The sequence below is a fragment of the Aplidium turbinatum genome, chromosome 13 (genome assembly GCF_918807975.1).
Source record: "Aplidium turbinatum chromosome 13, kaAplTurb1.1, whole genome shotgun sequence".
Taxonomy (NCBI): Eukaryota; Metazoa; Chordata; class Ascidiacea; order Aplousobranchia; family Polyclinidae; genus Aplidium; species Aplidium turbinatum.
Window position 1 is genome coordinate 18,669,871 of NC_137484.1, and position 27,559 is coordinate 18,697,429.

The following is a 27,559-nucleotide window of genomic DNA, read 5'->3' on the forward strand; positions in this document are numbered from 1 at the left end:
TACAGAAATACAATTTTGAATAGACGGTTTCAAAGGAGTGTTTCTTTTTCGGTCATTACATGCAGACGAACGGATTCGGGAATCTTATGTTACAATTTTCCCACGAAGAGATTAGGCTATGGTTTACCGCTGTGACCAGTTGACGTATAATAAAAAATGATTTAACTTTGTTCACAATTTCCATGTGTGAATTTTAAAGAAATGTTGGCTTTCTTTGACCCAATTTGAGATGTTTTAAAAGTCTAGAATGGCGGTTATATGAAGTCCTAAAGTTGAAATCCTAAAGTTGCACAAAACTTGCTTGGATTCGTCGACTTGAATCTTCAAGCACAGATCGATTGTCTTTAATCTTTTTTCTTGCCAATGAATGTCAATGTTGTTTTTTCTTCAGAACCAACAAAGAAACACCTTTAATTTTTAGCTTGAAGTTCTTCAGTACCAACTGATAAAAAGTGTCTTTAATTTTCTTTTGCTTCTGTAGACTACCAACCAACAAGATTTTCTTTTATTATTTCTTTGCTTCTGTAGCCTACCAACCAACAACTTCGTCTTTTATTATTTTGTGCTTTCTAAGTTCCAACTGACAACAACGTCTTTTATTATTTTTACTTCTGCATCCTACCAACTGACAAGAACTCGTCTTTTATTCTTTATGGTCACAGCGGTAAACCATAATCTCTTTGTGGGAAAATTGTAACATAAGATTTCCGGATCCGTTCGTCTGTGTGTAATGACCGAAAAAAACACTCTTTTGAAACCGTCTATTCAAAATTGTATTTCTGTAAAATTAGCCACCTGGCTGTCGAAATTGGGATGCAACACCGTACACCACTAAAACTTGTCACTACAACAAACTACTTAGATAAAAGACGGAAATTTTGTCCAGCTGGCCAGCACTAAGCAAACAGTTAAATATGCGGCCAACTTTCAAGCAACCATTTTACGAATGAGAGAATAAATTTCAATATCTCAAACTCACGTACGCAGTTACTGTGACGTAATAGTGAAACATTGTGAAGTAATTCTCAACAGGTGTGATAAGGTGATGATGCAATGTTTCATCAGGTCTTACGAACGATGGTGCAATATTGGCTCATTTTTTTAGGAAAAATTCCATGACGTAATACGCTAAGATTCAGTAGACCTGAACGGTTTTATATGACGTTTGATTTGGTGAACCTAAATTGTCGGAAACACTTGTTTATTTGCGTACTTAGGCAATTAGGCTAAGGAAGCTAGCCTATATTTAAAAATATCTGATTTCTTTGGAAAAACCAATAAATTGACCAGTAGGCTCAATCAATCAATCAATCAATCAATCAATCAATCAATCAATCAATCAATCAATCAATCAATCAATTAATCAATCAATCAATCAATCAATCAATCAATGGTTTATTGGTCAGTAACAGGAACATAGTAGGCTACATGTTTGACGTTTGAAATATGCAAGTAATATACACAATCGTTTCTAGCACTAGTTGCTACATTCATCTGATGAAATTGAAAGTAAAATTAACAACAAACAAGATGGTTTATTGCTTCACTGACGTTTCGCGCACCATGACAATGCGCATCCTCAGAGCGAATAACATATATACAGAGCGAATAACATATGTTATTCGCTTTGAGGATGCGCATTGGCATGGTGCGCGAAACGTCAGTGAAGCAATAAACCATCTTGTTTGTTGTTAATTTTACTTTCAATTTCATCAGATGAACGTAGCAACTAGTGCTAGAAACGATAATTGTCCTGATGAACACCCAAACTTTTCACTATTCAATATACACAATGTCGGCAGCAGTGGCCGAGTGGTTAGCGCGTTGGGCTCGCAGTCGAGAGCCTGCATGTTCAACTCCAGCCACCCGCACTTGCTCTTGTTTCTCTGGGCAAGAAACTTTACAATAATTGCCTCTACCCAGTGATCGATTTCGAGTAATGGGTAGTACCAAAATTAAGTCATAAGTAGAGTAGACAACCGGAAACAGACATAGCCGTCGGCTGCAGAGTGGGTCAGGTGTTCGCCTAAGACCACACCCAGCGGTGGGGTGCCTCACCCAGAAAATGTTGAAAAATTACTTTGAATTTGGTGCATTCTGAGAGCATTTTCAACAAAAATGTGGGTATAAATATTCCTGTAAAATAGTGCTGTCCGGTGGCATAGCAAAAGGATAAAATCATATTTTCTTCGGCATTTTTTGGAAATAAAGCTAAGTCTCTATGTTTTCTTCTGATATTTGAATGTTTGGTATTGGCAAAACTCGCTTTTTTCATGCAGTTTTGTTTGAAAGGCAGACTTTGTTTTAGAGACATAAAGACTAAAAGCATCATTCTCAATATCGTGACGTCACACGCGTGCCAAAGAAGGGGTTGAAATCCCCAACCCACCCCGTTGGCTACGCCACTGGATGGCAGTATTCAGAACACACATTACCTTGTTTGTGGTAGTTTACAAGCTATTGCCAATAGCTTGTTTAAACATGTTTTTTAACTTATAGCTTAGCAACGATGTATATGCTTTATAAATGTTGAAACAGAAGTATTCCTTTATAAATGTTGAAACAGAAATCTATGTCCACTCCGCTTAATCATTTATTCCGCGGCTTTTCACCCTTTTCCTTTTTCCAAAAGTAGTTGCGCTTTTTCGTTTGAATGTGACGTCAGACAAGGTGGTACGAAGTGTTCAGGAACTTCAGGACTGCAGGGGACAAAATAGGTTGCACCCAAGTTTTGCTGTGAACTGTTAGTGGAACCTAACATTAGTCTTTGTTTTGTATTCTTTAGAAAGTGGCTATATTTATGTTGTTTTTTGATTTCATGTCATCTTTTCACAATAATGCAAACCATATTACACTGTTTGGCTTTGGTTAGCGCGTCACTTCTGGAACGAAGAAGCTTCAAGATCAAGTGGCGCTGGTTCGACTCTCGGGGCATGCGCTTGAGCAACGCACGTTAAGGACTGCTCTCCATTCAGCGGCATCTAATGGATGGAATAGTTCCTCGGCAACAAGACTTCAACAATTGGAAACTTCACTCTGTCAATCTCGGTGACCGGGCCTGCGTCAGTGATTTAAAGCCCTTACAAGTATGCGAAACTGCCAGGATTAAGCTCTGCAAGAAGCTTTCCCAGTCCGAGAATAAATATTCAATCAATCAAGTATTGCTAGACCACAAAAAAAATTTGTAAACTGTGAGGTTATCTTACAACAATTTTACAAAATATATACCGTAGGCTAGGCTAAACAAGAATCTTATTTTATTGAGGAACACAAAGCCTAAGTTTCAAACTGCTTTTATATATATATGTATAGTAGGCTATATAAAAATTGATGTGATTTAGGTTATATACCATTAGAGGTGCTAGGTGCAGTGTTAGCGTGCATATTATTTGTATAGTTTTGTACTGAATCCAAACATCAATTGTAGTAACGCCATGTCAAATGATTCTAGTAGTAGTGATGATGATGTTAATCAACCCCATAGTTCTACTACAGCTCCACCTAGGAGAAATATTCATAATCTTAAGGTAAGTTATTTTATGATTGCGGTGATACTTTTAATGCAACAATTGTAACTGTCTAGTAGTAGGACTCAGGTTTTATGTGTATATAGTACCGTGCATTCTTTTGTGTTTTATCACTAAATCTCAGCACTTGCTTAAAGCTCTTATAATGCTTGTACCCTGTTCAAACTAGGTTGTTTTGTTTCTTCAATAAACATGACCCAAGATTGTTTTTAAAACTTTTAGTATATATATACCTATTAAAAAATTCTATAAATCCAAGTGCGTTTTTGCAACTATTTTTTCAAGGACCTTTGAAAATTGTATATATTTGTTAACTTAAACAGTTACGTAGTTTTTTTTTATTAAAAATATATTTTCATACTGTTCAGTATATAATAATTTGGTGGTGTTGTTGTGTGTATTAAAATTACAATAGCTGGCACGTTTTATAATTGCTGTTTTAATTCCAAAATGCATTCAGACACTGGACTGTCATTCTGCCGGAATAATTCTGCCTGATCTTCCTAGTAAAACAATCTGTAAAAAAACGCTGTGGTATATAATGTTATGTCAGCAACCACAGCCAAACCTTGATAAAAGCACTTCTCATATATATACATATTTATTTTTATGCTGCTTGAAAGTCAGGATGCCATGTTTTATTTTAATTGTAAAAAGAGTTTTTCTAAAATCTGAACTTGAAAACTAAAACAACAAGTCACACAGTTAGAGTAATAAGATAAAACGTACTCAAGTTGTGATAACATTATTATTGATAAATAAACTGTTAAATTTTTTTCTGTCAAAATTATTTTCAATTGCGAAATATTTACAAATTCGTGAAGTCCGTCATTTACATCAATGGTCGCAAATATGCACATGGACCCTAATGGTTTGATGCTGAAGAACATCCAAACAGATTTTGTTCATTTGCTGAAGGACTTGCTGTGCTAATTTTTTTTTTTCTATAGTTAAACATTCGTAAAATTGGAGAAAGTAGCGATACATTTGGAATTGCTGAAGATCCTCCAGAAATTCCAAAAGTAAGTTGCCTATTGAAATTGAGATTTACTGCTCATACTTTTTGCAGTATACAAATATATGTTTATTTTGATGTTCAGTTAATGTGGACAAATTTTGTACACTTAAAATAGAAATGTAATCATTATGCTTTGCATTATGTGGACCTCAGCTTTACATAAAGCAAAATTCGAAATCGTCTGAAGTGGTCATTGTATCTGGAGCCCTGAGGCTATTATGAAAAAAACAAACATTAAGCAGAAATGCAGTTGTTCAAATTGTGCTAATTTATTTACAATGTTTAATATTATTATTGATGGATGAGTTTTCTTTCCGAACTATATTTTACAACAATCCTCCTTTTAGGGGTCTGCTAATGCTCCGTCAAATATGAGTAGCAAGGCGTTTAATCGCAGTCAAAGTGTTCCTGGCCACGAATTTGTATCAACGACAACAGTAAGACAAAGAGGTGGCACAAATGTCATGCGTCCGAGACCACCACGCATGCAAAGACAAACATCACTTTTACAGAGGACTGCCATGATTCGTAGGTGGGTGGTTCTACACAACCTTTTATTGAATACCACTCACACTGCTTGGCATCGATTGTATATAGGTTTTTGATTTGTTAGTATTATATATATAATTATATATATATACAGGGCTGCGATTTTTTCTTTCTTGTCGAACGACCAAAAATTCTACGCTTGTTTGTCGAATAGTAATATGACGTCACAAGAGTCAGATTATAAGCGTTTGGCCGCGAGTTACCGCACAAGTTGTGTGGTATCATTAGAAAAGCTACGGGGTCAAGTTAAAAAAGTAGTACAAATTTGGATAAACGGTTCTTCGGCAGAAAAGAAAAATAATGCTTCTGATCATATGGCATTGCGCGTTCATGAACAGGCAGTTTTGCGTCTTCAAGTATTCCAGTGACAATGCGACAGCAGTCCGCCCCGATAGCTCAATTGGTTAGCGCGTCACTTCTGGAACGAAGAAGCTTCAAGATCAAGCGGCGCTGGTTCGACTCTCGGGGTGTGCGCTTGAGCAACGCACGTTAAGGGCTGCTCTCCATTCAGCAGCATCTAATGGATGGAATAGTTCCCCGGCAACAAGACTTCAACAATCGGAAACTTCACTCTGTAAATCTCGGTGACCGGGCCTGCGTCAGTGATTCAAAGCCTCTACAAGTATGCGAAACTGCCAGGATTAAGCTCTGCAAGAAGCTTTCCCAGTCCGAGGATAAAGATTTAATCAATCAATCAATCATCCTCCCATACAGCGTCTTATAATTCCGATTCTGACAGCTAGTTCTTTATCAAACAGACTCGTGTTTGCTCGCAGTATCTCAGTTGTGCCGAAATTATGTTAGTGTAAACCTAAATCGAGGCAATCATCTCGCAGGGAGATATTAATTTGTTACCGGTACCTGGTTGAACAATAATATAATGTTATTTTATGATAATTCAAAGTCGCCAGATGTCGAATTAATGTAAAACAAACGTAAATTTCTTCTTGGGAATTGATACGCAGGCAGCAAAATTCGTTATTTTTGCATTGACTTCACGTCTGTAGACGTTGAATCAATGTAAAAATGATGATTTTTGCTGTCTGGGTACGCAATGTAACCCGCCAGGAAAATTAAATAGATTTGTGCTGACTCAAACGTTGAATCAACCCAAAATTAACTTACTTTTCCCCCTGAGTTATTTAACGTAATAGCGTGCGATCGCTACTTTTGGTATTATTACATCACTACAAATCAAACATCAGATAGACTACTCTAGTATATTTTTCGGTTCTCGTTTTTTCAATGTAAAAACGACGGGTTTTGCCAGCTGGGTTGTGTGCTTTTGTGAATGCAAATGCAAAATCGCCCATTACCAATCACAGAAACCCTTTTAGTGGATGGAAGTCAAGTTGCAACCGTGTTTATCTGTCTACTATTCTGTATTCACATTGCAAAACATTTCTGCAATCTTGGAACAACAAGTGCATAAGTCAGACATAAATCCAAACTTGCAAATACGTTGACAATTAAAGTAGCCTATTTCGGTTATTTTATCTATAAAAAAAAACCGTTGTGTCGAATAGCACAAAACGTGTGTGGCGAAATGTTTGATGCCAGGCGTTGGAACTTCGATCAAAGCATTCTCCCGCAGTGTTCAAAATGGCGGCGCTGACGCCTTGGGAGTTTCTCGTGTGAAGCGTCGCTTTTAGACCTTGCTTTGAAGTACCTGGCGCAAGAAAGTTTACATAAGTCAGCACTCTTATGATTGCATCACGTGATGCCCCCCCCCCCCGATTGTTCCTCGACCTGACGACGTTTAGTCCTCTCTCAGTTTTTTTTCCTATTTATTTTCTTCTTTTTTTTTCGTAAGGCACGGACGGCGTTTGTCGAATAGTGATGGCGCGTGTCGAGTGACCTCGTCACCGAAAAAGGCACCTTTATTTTAAATTTTAAAAAATCTGTGAACCTTTATTTTACAGTGGCTCAAAGAGAATGATGGCTGCTACTGAGAATTTTGTGGGGATAGGAAAAAACTGCAATGAAGATCATGAAAAGTGGAGACTGCGCCATTTACGGTAAACACCACTGCTTCTTGAAATACCCCACAATATTTTAGTACACCCATCTTACAAGTTGCTATGCTGTTACAGATATTGTAGCATGAAATACGGACGCCTGAAACCACAGCTTGAACAGGAAGTGGAAGAAGGAAGCTTCAGTCAATCAATATCTCCCTCACTTCCGCAGGTCCGAAGGCTGCGTTTGTATTCACTAAGAATCACGTTAATTTTTTCATCATTATACATGAAATCAACATAGGACAAGGGGTCGTTTGTTGCCTTTATAATATGCTTTTTATGAAATGGCTTGCTTAGTTGATTGACTGCAACTTTATGTGTACTTAAACATATAGTGTACACTGTACAGTACACAAAAGTAGCAACTTCTATGTTGCAGTGTAGGTTGACATGACGTTTCTTCATTTGTAAAGATTGGGTCGAAATATCGTGTGTATGTCAACTGCATCACAATTTAAAAATAGCATGCAAAAAGCCTTTTCACAGATTGATTTTTTTGTGAATTTTACTTAACTGCTTGCTGAAAATAGTGTTTTCTCACGGATTGTTTAAAATTATTAGCCAGAAAACGATGTCAGCTTTGCGGTTTGATTGTTTCATGACCTTAAGTTTATTTTGTACATTTCATAAGTTTTAAACCTAAATTCGATTAATGAAATTATGGCATTTGCTTTGTTAGTGACAGTCTATTCTGCATTCAAAGAACACCTAGAACTTTTTACTTGTTTTTAATTCTTCTCTAATAAATTGTTTATAAAAAAAACGTTTCTGTATCATTTGCTGATTTCATAGTTTGTTCGAATTTTGGAAAATTTGCGTAAAATTTAACACTGTCGTTCAACCACAAGTTTGCTGAAGGTTCTGGTCAGACGTGAATTACATCAAATTAAGTGTGTTTTTAAAACACGTACAGTCGTACATTTTGGCTTGGCTAGATAGTGACATCACACCTTGGTTAAATTGGGTTCATTTTTCACCACTGATTCAATCCAACTATGAAATTAATACCCTTCTCTACAAAGTTATGCGTTTGCTGATTTGCTCTAATTTATTGAAATAGACGACATTTTCTTTGTATCTCAAGTTAGCAAAGTATCGCAATTAAATCAACACCGGTTTTACGTTTGGCATAAACTACTTGAATATTCAGATATATGACCCTTACGCTCGTTTTCGTGGCTCAAGATATTATGCTTCAGCTGCTGGGACACCAGATGAGACAGACTGTTCAGCGTCAATTGCAGGTAATTTGTGCACTTAGCCTGTTGTACAGTTAGTGAAGGTGTTTTTGCTGAAGCGTAGTCGCAATATAGCCTACGATCTTAGAACAATTTCATTTGATAGGAGTTTTTTTGTTGTTTTACTACATAGATGTTGTTGGTCAACATGGAATCCATCAAAGTATAGTTGACTATCACTACAACAGTTGGTAGAAAACTTTTAGGGATCAGGTTTTTAAAAATCTTTTTATTTTGTTGTAGGTCCAATGGCAGTGAGCACCCCACCTCCTCCCCGCACTCCGATGACACCAAGTGGTCGTTCTCTTGCTAGTATGAGGTTTGGAGGTGGAATGCGTCATCAAAGCACAAGGAGACGAAAAGAGTCTGTTGCAAAAATGAGTTGGAAAGTTTTGAGCGCTGTTGTAAAGGTAGGAATGGAAAATTGCTGTGCGCTCAATTATATTGTCGGGTTTCTTGCGAGAAATTTAACATTATGAAGGTTTTCGGAAAATTTGCCGTCTGCAGACAATGAATCAATCTTCAAAAAGGTCTGGGATGCCGTTTCTACGGGATAACTTAGTCATGTTCTTAAAGACAATCTCTTAAAATAGTAACGGGGAAATTTTATTTTTGTCATGATGTAGCCTTGTTTGCATGCTAATAAGGGTCTGCTACTATTCGGTGAGTTCCTAACCTCTAACCCCTAACCCTAAAACGGCAATGATAATTAGGCTACGGTACCCGATAATTTAAAAAAAAATTGAAAAAATCACCGAATAGGGATCGGACTCACCGAAACGGGCCATTCCGGCTAATAATGTTGATAATTAATGTTATTGTAGAATGTAGAACAACAAACTTTGTTTGGCAAATACATACCACAAGTCTACGATTATTGCAAGTCCGCCAAAATTGCGACGCTTCGTAGTTGTCTTCCAAGGCCTTAACTGTTGGAATTTTACACAATTTTGAGTATCTTGAAATGAGTTTTTTTTGTCATGTGTCTATCCAGGGCACTTCGGTTATGAATAATTTGGTGTCAGAGCACCAAGGGCCAGATAAACGAAGTTTCGCTCTGCCTAGCTTAGCCGAAGATGAAATCGAAGAATCCCACCAGGAAACAGACACCAGCTTCTTCACGCACGAGGTTTTATGCGTTTTTTTTGCTTTTATTAATTTTGCATTAATTTTGATGGCTCATACTAATTCGAAATTTCTATGCGTCAAATCCAATGATTTTTTCTTCATTCCAACTAGATGCCAACTATCTTAGAAGGAGAATCGTATGCGGACGAGGTTTTCTTCGATCAGACAACTGCCGAAGAGTTCCCAAGCAGAAGGTGTGTGACTGTGTGCAGCCGAAACATGACCAGCCTTTTTCTTTTTTTTGTATGGATTTGTTTTGAGCGCTTGTTGCAAGTTACTGAGGTAGTAAATATCACGTAAACGATTTTATGATCGATTCATTGGCATTTCTCCAACTTTTTATTCTGAGCAATTGAAGTGATTTGTAACATAAAGTTTATTGCATCGCAGAGAAGCAAGCCGCAAAGCCCACTTAGTCGCGTCTTTGCCGCCTTTACAACCCGGAAAGGGCCGCAAGCGCGGTCACAAGATCGGGGTCCACCGTGTTTTGAAAACCGCTTTCCGACGGGAGAAACGACAATATGGGCGCGGCCTGGTGGGAAGGTGGCTTAACCGGAGGTTGACCCGCAAGCGTTTGAACAGCAACGTTCGCGAGCAGTTGGACACATTCGACAATCATCGGTGAGAGTCAGCTGTGTCTAGTCCCAGCTGGCAAATTTGTCTTTTTGGATTGATTCAACGTCTGCAGACGTTAAATCAATGTCACAAGGAATGGTCTTCTGACTGGGATATTTTAATTTTTATTGCCATAGCTATATGTTGAACTTAAGACTTTTCCAGCTTGTAAAGTGTGTCCTTTTCACATAGTTTAAACGCCTTTATTATCATATTGAAACGACGCCAAACGCCAAATTTTGTGAGCTGTGCTGCCTTGGTTCCTTGCAAGATGTTTTTGGTTAGGAAATCTCAGTTGTCAGATTTTGCTTGTTCTAGCTGTCACTTTTGTTCAAACATGTCGGTGGCGTCAAATTTTGATTGCATACTTTTCATGCAAAAAATTGTCTTCTACAGTAGTGCAAAGTTGTTGAGGTAAGCAAGGAATACGTTGCCAAGCAGCTCGGTGAAATGGTGTGAAACTGGTTTCCTGGTTTGTATATCATCGTTATGATATTGAATCGACGTATAGTTGAACTTGCTTAGCTCAGCATCAATATTGAATGGCTTCTTCTGACCGTGGAAAGTTTTTTCTCTGTCACGTTTCCGATGTTGCGACAAACTAGCAATACAAGATTCCAACCAGCAAATCAGTTCTTTTTATATCAATTGATTTCACGTCTGCATGCGTTAAAACAACGTAAAAAGACAGATGAGTGTGACTTCCGAAACTTGCTTTTGTGGAACCTGTGCTGAATTAAAACTGGCGTTCTTACCATTCTCAAACGACATCTTTTTGAATCGTTTGCAGTGAGCAATGTTGCGCACAGAGTAAGGGGGAGTGCTTGTGGCGTTACCGCATGTGCATCAAGTGCGTGACCAATCCAAAGGTCACTCTTTTTTGTTCTGTCATACTTACAAATTCTGTGAATCAACAAAGAAAGAATAAATGGCTTGATCGACGTCAACCAGACCGGCAAGCCATCAGGAGATGTAGTAGTAGTCCAGTTTTAATCCGGTGATGTCCTCGTTACTGAGGGCGGCCGTATTCACCTCCAAGTGCCGCAATCGCCTTCACACTCTGTCTCCATATGGATCTGTCTGACGCGTCCTCTCTTGTCAAGCCTGCCTTGCTGCTTTCCTTCTCACCTTCCTTTTCCACGTTCTTTTAGGTCTTCCTTGTTTTTTACGACCCTCCAATTGCAACTCCAGCGCTCTTCTCAACACATCATCTTCATCCCTTCTCAAAACATGCCCGTACCACCTCACTCCATTTGCCTTCGCCAACTTATCAACTCAACATTCTCATTCAACCCAAGCAAGTTCATAAGTTCTTCGGTATTCCCTTTGTCCATCAGCTTCACACCACACATTGCCCTCACCATCGCTCTATCAGTTCTTCTTAAAATCACCAATCCGCAATTCTTTTCTACCACGCCAAACCCTCGATGGACACCTTCAAAGCCATCAATTTGTTTGCCAACGTGCCCATTAAAGTCCCCAAGACCCAATACGATTTCCTGATCATTTCTGATGCTCCATTTATGGGCCATTTTGTCATAAAAATTTTCTTTTTCTGCATCGGATCTTCCACTTTGTGGTGCACAAGCACAGATTACTTTTATCACTACGTAGTCTAACACTATGGCCATTATTCTGTCACTCTGTCTACGAACCTCAACAACATTTTCACATAGCTCTTTTACCAAAATCCCAACTCCTCCGGTCCCAATGTCATTGCCTGACCACCACAGCTTGTTTCTCCTTCCTTTGACATCAAAAAACCTAGCTCTCCTTTGTTCCTCCATCGGACTTCGTCTTTCTGTAAACAGCAAACATCTACGTTCCTCATTCTCAGCTCTTCACTCACCTCAGCACCTCTACCACGCAAGCACAAGCACCCCTCTCTTAGACTTCCCTGTCGTACCCCTGAATTTTAACAGCATTGTCAGACAATCTGGAGATTCTTTGCACCCCCTGCCCATTTAAGGGCTGCCGGGGACTGGGAGTTATATCTTTTTTAATGTTTAATGTTTTTAATGTTATGATTAGAATTTATTTAGGATATCAAGATTTATCATTAGGGGATGTCTACGAAATATGAAAATAACCAATCAAGCCACGCGCAATTGTTTTTGTGCTGGCATACTTTCTATTAAGAGTCGACATACGTTTTGGTGCACTGTACATCGGATAGTATTAAATTAAGGAAAAGCTGCTGATTTATTTGATTTGAGAAATATTTTTCCCTTCAATAACTTTCAACCCATCTGTTTCTTATTTTCTTGTTAGAAATGCCATATGTTGTATTTTATTATTTTTCTTTCCATGCTGGCTCTTTTCGAAATCCCCAGCAAGTCTTTGTTCTTATCCACCTTGGTTCCTTGTTTAAAGCAAAGTGTATGGAACTTTCCATACTGTGATCGATGAATCGTCAGGTGTTTGTGAATATGTCTTTCTGGCCTAGTCTGATTCATACCGAAACGCGATGAAGATTATGAAGGTGGCAGCCTTTACGTCTGGGGACGGTGTTTCAACAGAATTGTTTCTTTTTTTCACATTCATGGCTACAGAGGCACGTCACCTGTTTTCTAAAAAAGTAACTGTGTTTTTCTTAGGCTTGATTAAAACTCAGCTGTGGTTCTGTTTGTTTATGTTGGGTAACTACCGTACTGTTAATAGTTTTCGCCACACTAACAATCCAGCCAAGTGAAGCGTTATATTGCGTTTGACCAGTACGATAGTGCATTTACTGCAGTATTTACCCAAGTGTATGCTCCTTTTTTAGTAGTTTATCTCCCCAAAGTTACCTCTTATCTCAGTTCAGGGTATAAAAACCTCTTACCTTGTAGTCTGTCTGTGACCAGCTCCCAAAATTTGCATTTTTTTACGTTGATTCAACGCCTGCAATCATGGAATCACACCACAAAGTGTGTATTTTTTGGCCGGGTGATTGTGTTATGAGGTACTGGTAGGTGTAGTTGAAAAGGTAGGTTGACCGGTAGAAAGGAGTTGCTCATCGCACATGCTTACCCTCATTCGTGCCTCAATATTTCCATGGATTTTAAGAACACTACTGCAATCGGGCTTCAATGTTTCCATAGTTTTTCCACAGAAGCTTCACCGAGTGAAATTTTCAGGCATAATACGTCTTTCTGGTATATACATCTAAGTATATAATCGTTATCGAAATTCCACCACAAAAGCAAATGAACCAAATAGTTGAAACGCATTTATTTCAAAACCACTTTAGTAAGAGTTGTGCCCTTCTTGAATTCACGTATTCAATGGCCCCTATCACTTTTATCTTACCACCAGAGCACAAATTACGCAGTTACACGCGCACATAAATTGATAAAAATTACGTTGGAGATAAAATCTGATGTGATAGTTGTTCATGTTTTATAAACGAATTTTTCTGTTGCTTGTGTTTTTGATTGCGCGACATTGTTCATGGTTCTATTCTCTTTAGTTGTTCTTTGCATACTGTAGCATTTACTCGAAAGAAACGTATTTACCCAGCTAACCACATACATGATTGTGCTTTGACATTTACATAAACTTTTTTACTCGTAGTTGGACCGATGTCAGTCTGTAGTTCCTGTAACCCACTTAACCCAGACAACAAAATCCGTCATTTTGAAGACGACGTTTAGGGCAGACGTTGAATGTAAAAATGACGGATTTTGCTATCTGGGAAGTATTATAAGTATATATATTATATTCAGTATGCTTTTTAGGGTGTGTATTTCAAACCTCAAGTTTTCAATGAGACGTGTCTTTGTTAATACATCGCTACTTTCACAGACCTTATTTCACATATTGGGTCACGTTTGTACATATCGTCATCGCCATTATTTCTATTGGCGTATACGGGATCGCTCCCATCGGGTTCACTTCCGTCACAGAAACTTTCACGGTGAGACTAGTCTTGTCATGGTCTTGTCTATGTTATTATGTTTACGCTGAAAATGAAATTTGTCTTGGTTATTAATCAATATTTCAATACTACTCCCTCTTAGCTGCGCTTGGAATTATTTAACAGCGGTGCTGGTTGATTTGAATCCTCGTGTCAGCATATGTGTGTATTGTGTAACCTATTTTGCTACATCAGTGTTTTTCACTTTTGTAAGTTGGTGAAGTTTTCTGTAACTCATTGCAATTTCCTCGACTTTAGACCACGAAGAAGTCTCTGTCGAGAGTAAGTGAGACTTTTGAAGAGCCACAAAACTTTTGGATTGGACCTCGTACGGTAAGTCACTTCTATTTGCCCAGCCAGTAGAACATTTTTTTTTACATTTATTCAGACTGATGCAGATTCGTCTACAGACGTTGAATCAATGTAAAAAACGACTGATCTGTTGACCGGTTGGTTAACGTGGAGAAACTTTCTTCCGTGAATGGTTAAATTTAGCTAAAACAAACAAATAAATTCCATTGAGTGTGATATAGACAAGGTTAGACTGACTACACCTTTGCTGTGTTTATTCAATGTCGTACACCAATCCCGGTGGCCATTCTCTTTAGTATGACGTCATCACGTGAGGGAGGAAACTCGACACCCGGAAATTTCTGTGGTTGCGAACTACATTGTTTGGAATTTCGGGTGATTTTGATTAAACAACGTTTATGTTGGTTTAACGTTAAATTTTTCTAGTATCCCACGGTGAGTGACAGTTAATTTGTATTAAATGGTCCCTGTTTGATGATTTGGTTATGTATGGAGACTTTCATCATAGAAACTTCTTTGTATTCATCGATGTTATAAATAGATTTTGCCTCACGGCAATTTCTTCAGCATGTGACACTTCTGTTATAAAGGTTAGTAAAAGAAAATAAGACTTTTTTATACCTTAACTACACACTATTGAAACAAAGATATTTTTTCTTCCCAAAACAAATTTCTCACACGAGTTGTAGAAAACGAACAATCAATAAAGTTACAGTACTTTATTATTTACTATCTATATAAGGATGTTATTGTTATGATTTTTTATGTATTACTTTATTAATCTCATTTTATATTCAAACTGGAATGGAAAGTGTCAACCCACGTTAGGGCCAAGTCTTTCGCACTCATTGCATGCGCATTGCGTAATGCACACTGTACATTTTTGTTGTTGATTTTTTTACATACGTTTTGTTTTGCATCCAAACAAAAATAAATTACCATTCATCCAGCTAGCAGAATCAGTCCTTTCTGCTTTGATTTAACGTCTACATACGTAAAAAAGACTAATTTTGCTGGCTAGGGGATCTACTTTCCAACTAAAACAATTCCCAGTAATTGTTTTGTTGACATTGCATGCGAATGAGATTGATCTCCTTTTCTAGTCAAGTTGTAGTCATTCCGGACCAGCAAACCAATGTTTTAATGATTCTACGTCTTCAGACCTTGAGTCAAAGCATTTGTTTCGCCACTGTTGCCTACGTGTTGTTTTCGCACTATATATATATTGGTTCATCGTAGTGTTTATTCATTCGCTATTCAAGCTGTGCTGAAGAGAGTTTATTACTCGAAATCTAGATATACAGCAATTCATGTTGTGTATAGAATGGAATTAATTTAAAAGCAGATTTGGTGTTAAAAGTCTTGTCTCAGATTTCATAGAATTTAGACATGCGAAGGCGAGTCAACGGAAAAAAACATATTTGCTGGCTGGGTTACACTGCGAGTCATATATACTTGCAAGGCCAAAACCAGGGCCAAATATTTTCATGGGATGAAAGTGAATTGAAAGCTGCTGAACTTGATCATTTACACGGCATTCCAGCATAGAATTTCAATGCGGTTTTTATGTAGTGATCGATAAAATTTGTTTGTTTGATCTTACGCACTATTGTCAAGCAACTGAATACGGGCAGTTACTCAAACCGCTTGGCCATTATGTCGGCAAACATACCATTTATCACATTATGTTGTTGAATGACGTCATCCAAGCACAGTTACCGTAGTGATGTGTTGCTGTTTTGGCTTTTTGCTTTGAAAACGATACAGTTCTCGTATTTCAACTCCACCAACACTTTGCCTCGTTGTTGTGTAACTATTAACGACAACATCTTCAAGTTTTATTGCTGGTCATAGTGTAATGATACCGAATACTTTGATGCCTGACAATATGAAAGCCAGAACTCTTTTTTATGATCATTTTTAAATCTTGCTTCCGCTCTGCAGAAAGATTTGATCCACTTGGGAGCCAAGTACTCCCCCTGCATGCGCCTGGATCCGAAACTAGACGAGTTTATAAAAAAGGAGCGAGACACGGAGAGGGAATCAGCCTGTTGTGTCCGTAATGACAATTCCGGTTGCATCCAGTCCCGAGAATGCCACGTCAGTTTCCATTTGTAAATTCTTTTGCATCTGACCACATTTATTGACGTAAAAGTTACGTATCTTTTGTTTGCTCTTTATACATGCATGATCATACTTTTTTGTTTGCTTGATTTAGTCATGATTGATTGATTGATTGATTCTTTATTCTCTGACTGGGAAAACTTCTTGCAGAGCTTCTGGCAGTTTCGCATACTTGTAGAGGCTTTAAATCGCTGACGTGAATTTTCAGAACAGAACTGTTGGTGACGTGCGTCTTCTTTAGAAGAATAGTCGTTACATGGTTGGCCTTCACTGGTTGTTCTAAGAAGTCGATTTTAGACTTGGTCAGGCCTTCCACATTCAACTGCAGCAAGGTGATGCTTTCCCATACGACAACCGAAGCTGCCTGCCCTAAACAGCTATTAGACACATGAAGGGCGCATGCAGTGGTGGCCTTAAGGTTTTGTGGGTCCTGGGCAAGAAGTAATATGAGGGCCCCCTACATTCCGTTATCGACAAATTAAAGTACGCAAACTCAAATAACCATAGATCGCAATAACACAAAAAGGAATTAACATGATATCATACAACAACAAACAGCGATGGTAAGCGAGAAAGGTGTATTTCATGCTGTGACATCTTCACATCACTCTGATGTTATGTTGTACCACCACACCCAGTGCCCTCCGATTCCTACGCCACCCGTCTGCAGCACTTACACAAAACGCACCTTTCTAGCATTTATTACTGCAAACTCTTTAATAAGAGAAGCATTGTCCAATACTTTGCCCACGTTGTGCTCAATTGAAACAACAGCTAGTCCAACCAAGCTAGTCCAACCATTCACACTTGAAAGAACGTATAGTTTCTACCATAAATTCAATCACAAAACAGTAGGAGCTAAGTGCAAGCAACGGATTGCCTGCAACTGAAATTTTCAAGTTTATAAAAAACCACAATCAAAACATTGTAGTCGAGGAACTGACTGGGCCGCCCTAAAAACCGATAAGTAGGATTAAAATAATTTTTAATGTTTGTAATATGTTCTAGATATAGTTTACTACTAAACATTTAAATGTTTAAGTTAGTAGTGAGCACATTACAAACATTAAACATGATTTTGATCCTACTTGTCAGGAATTTTTAATAGTTTAATAACTAATTAATTGTTGTAGTTTAATGGTCCTTGACTTTACTTGTCGGTCATAAGGATCACCGAACTGACTATCATGAAGAAAAAAACACCTATAAAAGTAAAAAAACGAAGCACCTTCAAACAGGGTTGCCAGGTGCTGGTTGAAAAAAATATGCAAAACCGACTCTAAAAAAAATATGGATGCAAACTATAAACTATGGTGGAAAAGTTTAAGTTAGCCTACTGCTTTCTGCTAGTGCTTAATGTAAATTTTATTTGTGCATATTTTGGATAAGCGCGGGGCCCATAAATTGCGGGCCCTGGGCGGTCAGCCAGTTTTCCCACCCCAAAGGCCACCACTGGGCGCATGCTCTGGGTCGCATCACTCCATACAGGATGGAGTTGCATAGAGCTCTGTGAGCTACCATTGCTGTCTTGATTTGTTGCCATTCGCTTGGTTGCAAAAATCAATTACTAGGGCTCACCACCAGGAGGTTGACAACTTGAGCCCCAAGACGCGGGCCTGGTCACCGAGATTGATAGAGTGAAGTTTCCAATTGTTGAAGTGTTGTTGCCGGAGAATTATTCCATCCATTAGATGCTGCTGAATGGAGAGCAATCCTTAACGTGCGTTGCTCAAGCGCACACCCCGAGAGTCGAACCAGCGCCGCTTGATCTTGAAGCTTTTTTGTTCATGAAGTCACGCCGCGCTAACCAACTGAGCTATCGGGGCGGACGGACGTGAAACCGTGTAAGCCTTTTACGCAGCATGAGGCCTGATGACGTGTTTTGAAATATTATGATTCTTTGTTGCCTCAGACAGATTTGAATGCTAGTAGTTCCTTAACTGCTAATGACATTTCTATCCCTCAGTTTACTTTTGCTAAACACGTCACCTGGCCGGAGTTCAAGGCCCCGGAGATTACTTACCCCAATGGTGAGTGTCAACATTTTTTTCATATTGTTTTGAGCACACCTGTCGACGTTGCGTCAAGACCATGACGTCATGTATCATCATCATCATGCTACATGTCATACATGTCACATGTCATGAAACAAGACTTAAGCAATGGAAACAACAATTCGAAAAGGATGAAAATCATGTACTGAAATGAAGGTCCCACCATTAGAATCCCTCCCCCCAGGAGCAAACGCTCCTTGGGCAAAGTGGAAAACATTAAATCGACTCCGAACCGGTGTTGGACGCACCAAGTCTGCAATGGTGGAGTGGGGCTACGACACGGGCCCAGTTGCATGTATCTGCATGTAAACAGCGGACCACCTTCTTGTTTGCCCTCGGCTTACCTCCCGGTGCAGTAGGTGGGACCTGTCAGTGTATAACTCCGTTGCGGAAGAATGTGTCAATCTGTGGTGTATCGACGAACTTTAGAAGACTCGATAGAAGAAGAATGTCATATCTGTTGTAGTTTTCAGCAAACAACTCATATTCTGTCTTTAATTTTTTTCGTTTAACTTTTTACTGCATTTCTGCATTGCTTGCATCATGTTTTTTTTGTGTCATGTGTACCGGCTGATACGGTAAGACCACCGTTATTTCTTTTTTTATGATTCAAGTTGATTTCTTCTTAAATTGTGTTATAATTTTTACCAGGCACAATCGGTAAGCGAACCTCAGGTTCCGTCTGTGGTCAAGATCCAAGATATTGTCGTTCCCAGCAAGGTAGCTCAACTGCGAATCAGTGGCCGGACGACATCACATTGTGGCCGGTGAGGACTCAGCTAACAAAAGCTGCCATTTTTAAATAGTTTCAACGTCTCCAGACGTTAAGAAGATGCAAAAAAGGGAGACTTTGCTAACTGGGTTGTTTAAGACTAGGAAATAACTAACTTGAGCCCTTTGACTGAATGTCACTTCTTTTACGTCATTCTGTATTTTTGCTGAAACAACGTAAAATAACGTTTGTTTAAGCGTACAAAAGTTTTCGACATTTAAATGCCATTTCGGTGTCAAATTTCTGCCAACAAAGTTGCTTGTTGAAACATGATTTAGTGACATCATGATTGACATATGACGGAGGGCTCCAAGATATCGTTTGATTTATTTTCACAGATCTGTAACGACCCGTTGCCTGAAGAGTATTTTCGCAACAGCTCATTCGACAACGTACGTTGCAATGTTGTCGGCCACCCGTGCTGTATCGGGCAAGAAGCAAGGTAACTTTGATCTGAAACGATTGATGTGGTACCCGTAGTACGGTTAGATTGGTTTACATCTACGCAGCGAAATAAAATGATTTTCAGTAGCGCGTCGTGCTACTTTATCTTTACTGTTTATGAACCAATTCGCAGTGTTTTGCATATTCTGAGTTGCTTGTGACCATTGTAAACAATAAGTTGGAACCATTTAGCCTCTGCACTGCAGTTAGCAGTGCCTGTTGAACCATTGTCCAATCTTTATGTACAAAATTGGACATGGCGTCAACATTATTTTTGCTACGTGTGGAGCAATATGTCCTCAGAAGTGTTTGCTTTTTCACCCCCTGATAACAACCTGCGGTTTGGTTCAATTTACGCTATCTCTTTAGAACAGCACGGTGCTTGACGAAGTTCTAGTCTCTTACATTGTTTGGTGAGCTTATTATTAAACTGGTATCCGTTTGAATTGAAATGCCTGAAATAGGCCATACAACTGCTCCATGCTTGTCCCGTTGACTCGCAGATTTTCAAATTTCATGTTAATCGAACATCAGGATTTTAATTCCTTCCTGTCGTTGATAAAAATAACATTGATTCTAGAAAGCAAATAAATAATATCCCACTAAGTTAACCAGCCTGACAAACTGCTCTTTTTTACATCGATTCGAAATGGCTAAACGTTGAATCAATGAATGGAAGACAAATCTGCTCGCTGAAAGAAATCGTTATGCGCACAAACCACTCCTTGACAGTTTCAGATCCATAAAAGTGATAAAAAAGTAAAGTGGTCTTGTATGTGGCTTTCTGAAGTCAGTGCGTTGTTAATGGCTTCTGTTCTTTCATAACGCGCTGTAGCTAACAGACTTAAACGATATTCACCTAAATAATTCAACGCCTTTTACCATCAGGTGCGAAATTGTAACCGAGCAATATTGCAAGTATAAGCATGGTGTCTATCATTCCGAAGCAGCTCTTTGTTCTCAAGTCAACTGCATGGAAGATACATGTGGCTTGATACCATTCCGTGACCCTGAGTACCCGGACCAAATATACAGGCTGTGGTTACCTGTTTTACTTCATGCTGGGTGAGTTGTCTTAAAAGCTTGGTATGAAGAAATACGTTGCTATTTCGTTTAACTTTGTTAAAGTTGTGATGCTGATTTGGATAAATTAATTTTTATTAATTAAAATTAAAAAGGATGAATTTTTTTTTTCGAAAAGCTGTTTTGTCATTTCAAAAAACTACAAACACATAAATTTACCTGACTGCAATGGGCGTGTTGTTTCAACGACAATTCTTGGTATTTTCTGCTAAAATAAAATTTAAAATCAACAATTGGCAGTATTGGTTGCTACTCCAGCCTTTTTACACAAAATAAATCGATTTAACGAAAAGTAACGGCTGTATGTTCTCAAGTCAACTGCAATGCCTGCCTTAATAATCAGCTTGGTATATCTTTTCCAGCATCTTGCACTGTTTAGTGTCAGTAGTGTTTCAAATGACGGTGTTAAGAGACATGGAAAAGCTAGCTGGCTGGCATCGTATCAGCATTATCTACATGTTTAGTGGCATCACCGGCAATTTGGCTTCTGCTATTTTTCTCCCTTATCGTGCTGAGGTTAGTGTTTATAACTTATATCATCCATTAAAACACAACTAGTTGTGACTCGTTTACTTATATTTCTGGTTAGCATGATAGCACATGCTGTTAACTTTCTTGTGCGTTTATTGGTCAACAAAGCCAAATATTTGCTTCCACATCACTATTTATCAAAAAATCGGGATTGCACGTTACTGTTTACTGGCGGTTGCTTTAATTTTACACTACGCAAGCAGCTGTGGAACTGCGCAGTCGCTAAGACGTATGTAGAGTTAATATGTAATTTTCGAATTACGTAAAAATTGGGCTATTGGAACTTCAAGGACCATGCCCCACGTCTTTATTATGTCATAATGAGCTAAAAATTTGGGTGTCCAGTTTTTATCTAAAACCCTACCACATCAGACCCCAGACTTTTTGAAAAACAAAAACTAAACACTCTTTTCAGGCGCGAAGACGAATTCATTCTGGAATTTTCTTTTCTGATGCATGGTGGTAAGAAATCAGAAAGCAAGTCAGTTTGAATCAACGTAAAAAAAATCAATCAATGTCAAAAACGACTGGTGTGCTGTGTAGGAATTGGATTGACATTTAAAGAGCCCATTTCCTAAACTACTTACATCCACTTTCAGTGATTTCGAGAAAACGACGAAAAACGTTTATGACAGTTTCGCTTGACAATGTAATGCGCTTTTGATCTCTGACGATGTATAACTACCTACTGAAGTGAGACATGACGTTTGCCCAGATCTAACGAATATTGGAGCGCTTAGAATCGCCTTTTTATAAAATTAGAAATGTGGATATAAGTGGTTTTGGAAATAACTGGAGAATAAAAATTACCAGAATGAAAGAAACCAACTCGTTTATTCACCAAACCAACGAAAGTAATCACAAAACAAACAAAATAAAAAAACAAAGAGTTTTTCGTAATAAAAATGTCACATTTGTGATCTTCTACTACCTATTTTCATTTGAAATTCGAATAGCATCATCACAGTCACTATCATTTGCTTCACTTCGAGTTGTTTCCCATACAGCCTGGTAAAAATCCATTACTGGAATATTCCCATTCTGCCCCATTGCCTGCTGCAAAAGCTGAAAAACTTCTCGCTTTTTCACTGCTTTGACGTTGCTTGTTGAAGGAAGTTCTTCCACTCAGCCTCATATCTTTTTCTTTTTTTGGGGGGTTTTCCAAGTTAACCACCACAATCCAAATCCATTTTAAACAAAGCAAAAACACAGCTATAAAGCTCAAGTAGGCTACTAAGCACCGTTGGTAACTGCAACAGTAGGCTACAAGCCTACAACACTGCTTATCAGTGTTTCCAGATAGTGGATGCTTCAAACTGCCAAACACATTTCAAATTCTGCCAAATTGACTGCCAACTCACGAAAAAAATTTGCCAAAATTCTGCCAACTCAAAATTTTAATGCCATACAACGTAAAATTCTGCCAAATTTCTCGAATTTGGCAGTGAGATTTGCCAAATGGTAACACTGCTGCTTATCACGAAATGATGACAAAAACGGTTTAACAATCAGCGATATGTCACGTGACACAATGGCTTAATATGATTGGTTAATGTGGAAACAAATGGTTTTGGAAAGAAAGTGTGAAGGCGCGTAAGTAGTTTTTAAAACAAACGCAATTTTTAGAGTCGAATTTGAAGCAGATAGAAAAGATTTTAGAAAGAAAGGATTGGATCGTAGGTCCCTATGGTAATACTCTACCTAATGACACTCTAAACTCAATTTTGGTAAAAGCGGCGCCTACTTGGTTTTGGAATTGGGCTCTTCATATGTTGCTATGCATTTGCAGGTTGGGCCAGCTGGTTCCCACTTTGGTATCCTGGCATGTCTGTTTGTTGAGGTACTGCAGAGCTGGCAGCTCCTCAAGTCGCCGCTGAGAGCGTTGTTTAAGTTGGTAGCCATCACGCTTGTCCTTTTCGTGTTTGGTGCTTTGCCCTGGATCGATAACTTTGCTCATATATTTGGATTCATATCCGGCTTGGTGAGCATCGTCTTTGTAATTGTGAATTACCAAAATCTGTTATTGCATTTGTGAAGTTAAATTCTATGTTTTGAAAAATATTAAACTATGGAATTTACTTTTATTGTAATTATTTCCTAAAGGTCCTCGTATTAACAGCTGTTTTTTTTTTCAGCTGCTTTCGTTCGTCTTTTTACCATACATAACTTTCAGCACTTTCGACAAGCGGAGAAAGCGCATACAAGTGATTACTTGCCTGGGTTTGTTTGTCGGCCTGTTCGTCGCACTCATCTTCTTTTTCTATGTACACCCTGTCACCGAGTGCAGCAGTTGCCATTATCTCAACTGCATTCCAATAAGCAAGCAGTTCTGCTCGAATCATGGCTTCAAACCAGAGGGAAGGACCTAGCTCAGCGAGTGCTTTTACATTACTTTTTGACAATGAAAACACAAATCTGCCAGTTTTTTTGTATCGAATACTTTTTTCTAACTTTAGCAGCTAAGCGTTTTGCCATATTTCAAGTCTCGGATGCTTTTTAAACACATTGCCTTGCCAGCAAAATTTGTCATTTTTACATTCATTCAACGTTTGGAGGCGTTAAATCAACGTAAAAAGATAGATTTTGTTGCCTGGGTAGCTTTTGGTTTTACCCTTACTACACTTTTACATTTTTGGTTTTTGCTTGGTATTTTTGGTTTATTTTGGTCTTTGCTTGGTATTGTATCAGGTATATATGGTTGATTGGTGGTTAACTTGATTGTTTAGTTGTTTCGAACGTATGAAACTATTTTGACGTCAATTGCACGTCACCTAACGTTCAATTCTAGCTTTCTATTAGCAAAAATAATTCGACGCAGATATTGCAATGTTTCTTTCCCTGCTATTTAATCAATTTCATCTGTTCGATTTGCTTTTATGCCGTGGAAGTTGGGAAAGTTGAAACAATGTTTTAACATTTTTGTTTTCCATCTTTGTTCTTGCACCGATTTGCGTTGATAAAATGTAAATTTAACGTCATTGTTGGTTTTTGCTTCACTCGGTTTCATTCCAGCTTTTTTACGTCGCTTTGAAACAAAATTGTTTTTATCAGATTTATCAATCTTGTTTTTGTTGATAAAAATTTAATGTTTTATATCAAATCCCGTCAGGTTTCTATGTCAACATTTCTTTCGTCTGATAACTTTCATATCTGAGCGTTCATGTCAACGTGTGCGATATTTTGCGTCTATTTTACGTTTCAATAACTTCGATGAATGATCGTGTGCATTGTTATACCAACGATTGGTTGAAAGTTTTTTAAACAAAAAATTCTCGAATTTTCATGACTGTGAATTCCATGTATATCATTTTTCATTTTCTTAACTCCAGAAAGAAACGTTGTGCGCGAGGCTCGCCTCACAGGTTGTTCTTAGCTATCAAATCAATCCTGTTTTACATTCTGCATATGTTGAATCAATGTAAAAGTGAAAATTGGTTTGGAGCAGGGTCGTGAAGTTGGATAAGACACGACCCAGAATTCACAATCATCATTATTATCATATCATTATTCATTGTTTTTATTATTCTTGAAATGACAAAAATGTTACTTTTTCGTAAGGATATGTGATCTATCATGATAATGTTCCAACCCCTTGCCAGAAAATCACTCTCTTTTTACGTTTACTCAATGTAAAAGATTTCGTATCCATAAATATTCAATTTGTAATTTAACATCACTTCAACGTGTAAGAGCCTCAAGTTGACATCGAAATAGCTAACAAGGAGTTTGTGCTATAAAAACGTCGTTTCATATGTTTTCGCTGGTAAACAACAATGTCTTGCTAAACTGCCCCATTTTACGTTGATTCAATGTAAAAATATCGATTTTTTGCCAACAAAAATCCAGTTCATCCACCTTATTCTACGAAACCATTTCGACAAATACAGCAACCTACTTACTGTTCATCATAAATTAGACACACATCAACACAGATTGTGAATTTTATGTCGTTCAATCAAAGGTACAATCGTTCCATCATTGTTGGACGTTCAGTCAACGTACCATTTGTTAAAACGCTTTATTTAATTTATATTTTTACAATGAACTTTATCCAACGCAATCAAGTTGTATGTAGACTATCAATGTAATGTGCTTGACCAATCATTTCTGTTGACGTGTTAATCACAAGTGAAAATGATGTTGCTGTTAAGCGTAATTAATGTTTTTGTGTTGAAGTTAACTGGAAAAATTTCACAGCATTAACACTTGTTTATTGATAGATTGGTCGATCAAATGCTTGCTTTTTATTCGTCGAAAACGTTGAATTAATGTCAAAGGAACGAATATTGTTAACTTTTTAGCAAATTTATTGCTGTGCCGTATTTAAAGTTAAAGGTTTTCCAAACACCTTGTCGGTGACAGGTTTGATGTGACGACGCACGGCTTACAACTAGAACACGGCCGGATATGTTGCTATTTTGGAAATAGAGTGTTAATTGTTACAATCATAGCAATGACACCCTGTCATTTTCCCAGTTCCAGAAGTATGTCAAACAAGCAATATTTGCACCTGGACATATTTTTGGCTTGTTTAGTTGGAATTAGGTACGTACAGTGAGCGCAATTTACGCAGTAATAATGTAAAATATGTAAGACTTTCCAACTGTATCCTGGAGGTAGTCTCATCATGCAGTAGTTAGGTTTTTTGCATTGCTGGATCTTTCGTCAAAGCCATACTTTACATGCAAACTCAAACTTGGCGAAAAACGGAACGAGCTAAAATCTAAGTTTGCACATAAGATAAACCGCTTATAACGTGGACTCCACAAAAAGTTCTTGATATTTTGAATTGAACATGCAATTGCACCAAAAGTGATATACCAAATGATAAGGCCACCTTCAGGGCGTAGTTGGAAAGTCTTAAATCTTACGCTATTATTGCGTAAATTTTGCTCAACGTACATATATTACATAATCTCCAGCTAAACACGTCAAAACTATGTTCAGGCGCAAATACTGCTTATTTTACATACTTCTTGAATTGGGAAGATGACAGGTTTATCATTGCTATGATTGCAACAATTAAGACTCTTAGAAGTTTTCCCAATTAACAACATATTCGGCCGTGTTCTAGTAGGCTGTGGGCAACGACTATCACTGACAGACAATATATTTTTGCGCGATCAAGAATGCAAATATTTTATCTCCATTGTGTTTCTTGCTCTGATTCCAGATATGCTTTCATATTTTTTCTAGCACGTTAATTTCTGAAAGATTGCAAAATCTATGTTATTACTTTGCCTAAAACGAGGTACCAAACTACGCGCAGCAATCGCAGTCTCCATGCAATTTACTGTATGCAGTTAAGGTTGTGGCGTCGCATTTGGAAATAAATGCTATACTGTATCATCAATCTGATGTGTTAGAAATATATTGAAAGCATTTCAGGATGCAGTTTTTCACAAATGTACAAGAAAAGATTTTAACCTCATCGGTTCTCGCAGTACTTGTCGGCTGCGTAGCCGAGTGGTGAGAACGTCTGCGCGACATTCGAAAAGACGTGGGTTCGACACCGCTCCAGAGCACGCGGCTGTGTCTCGGCAAAACACTTAATGGCAAGCCAAAATAAGGGGAGCAGCTGACTCGAAGACTATATGTCACTTCGCTGCTTCCTGTCGTCTGTTGTATCGCATCTGTAATCGCAGTGTACTGCCTATGTTATAGCAATAGGCGCAAATAAAAACACGATTATTATTATTAATACGGAGAACAAAGCACGTAAAACCGTGCACTAACTAACAATTCATTCTTATTGAAAATACTGCGTACCAAGAGCAGCATTGGGAAATATCAACAACCTTTTACTGTAATTGCTTAACTTCACGCGAAGAACTATCATGCAGTTGTAGCCAACCGAAAGAGACATTTGCTTTTACATTAATCTACCCTATTTCAGCCCACTTTGTCTTTTAAAAAGGCCACCAAAATGTAATCGCGTAATTGTTGGTTGATGTAATTATTATTTATATGCTTTTGTACCATTTTTTCTACTTTAGATGCCTTATTCTCAAATGCAACTGTTTGGTTCTGTTTATCCCATACGTGAACGTGTTTCTGTGGCAATCATTTTTTGAGCGAAAGGGTCAAGAGCGGCTTGACCGGAGTTTATTTACGATTGTTCTTGCAAAAGTTGTCAGGTTTAATTGTGGGTGCGTTTGACTGGTCTGAATATTTTTGCCATTGACGAATTGTATCAAACCTGCTTTGTTGTATTGTTTATGATAATAGAAACAGATTTACCGGCT

At 38.1% G+C, this 27,559-nt stretch overlaps 1 protein-coding gene across 1 annotated transcript; it reads left to right on the forward strand.

Moving 5' to 3' along the window:
• Positions 1-3,348: 3,348 nt before the first annotated feature.
• LOC145782590 (inactive rhomboid protein 2-like) lies at positions 3,349-27,559 on the forward strand. The gene is made up of 20 exons (XM_082594402.1): positions 3,349-3,527; positions 4,478-4,549; positions 4,893-5,077; positions 7,017-7,112; positions 7,188-7,284; positions 8,266-8,359; positions 8,597-8,763; positions 9,348-9,482; positions 9,593-9,675; positions 9,872-10,102; positions 13,883-13,994; positions 14,253-14,327; positions 16,251-16,406; positions 18,397-18,460; positions 19,136-19,251; positions 19,595-19,698; positions 20,589-20,765; positions 21,146-21,299; positions 23,104-23,295; positions 23,450-27,559. The coding sequence occupies exons 1-20, from the start codon at positions 3,435-3,437 to the stop codon at positions 23,681-23,683; spliced, it is 2,637 nt and encodes an 878-aa protein (XP_082450528.1). The 5' UTR covers positions 3,349-3,434; the 3' UTR covers positions 23,684-27,559.

Excerpts from the sequence above, each read along its gene's own strand:
- LOC145782590 (XM_082594402.1), top strand. The coding sequence starts at position 3,435 with ATGTCAAATGATTCTAGTAGTAGTGATGATGATGTTAATCAACCCCAT. Across the intron at positions 9,676-9,871 it reads GAAGAGTTCCCAAGCAGAAG|AGAAGCAAGCCGCAAAGCCC; the intron begins GTGTGTGACTGT and ends ATTGCATCGCAG. Across the intron at positions 19,252-19,594 it reads ACGACATCACATTGTGGCCG|ATCTGTAACGACCCGTTGCC; the intron begins GTGAGGACTCAG and ends TTATTTTCACAG.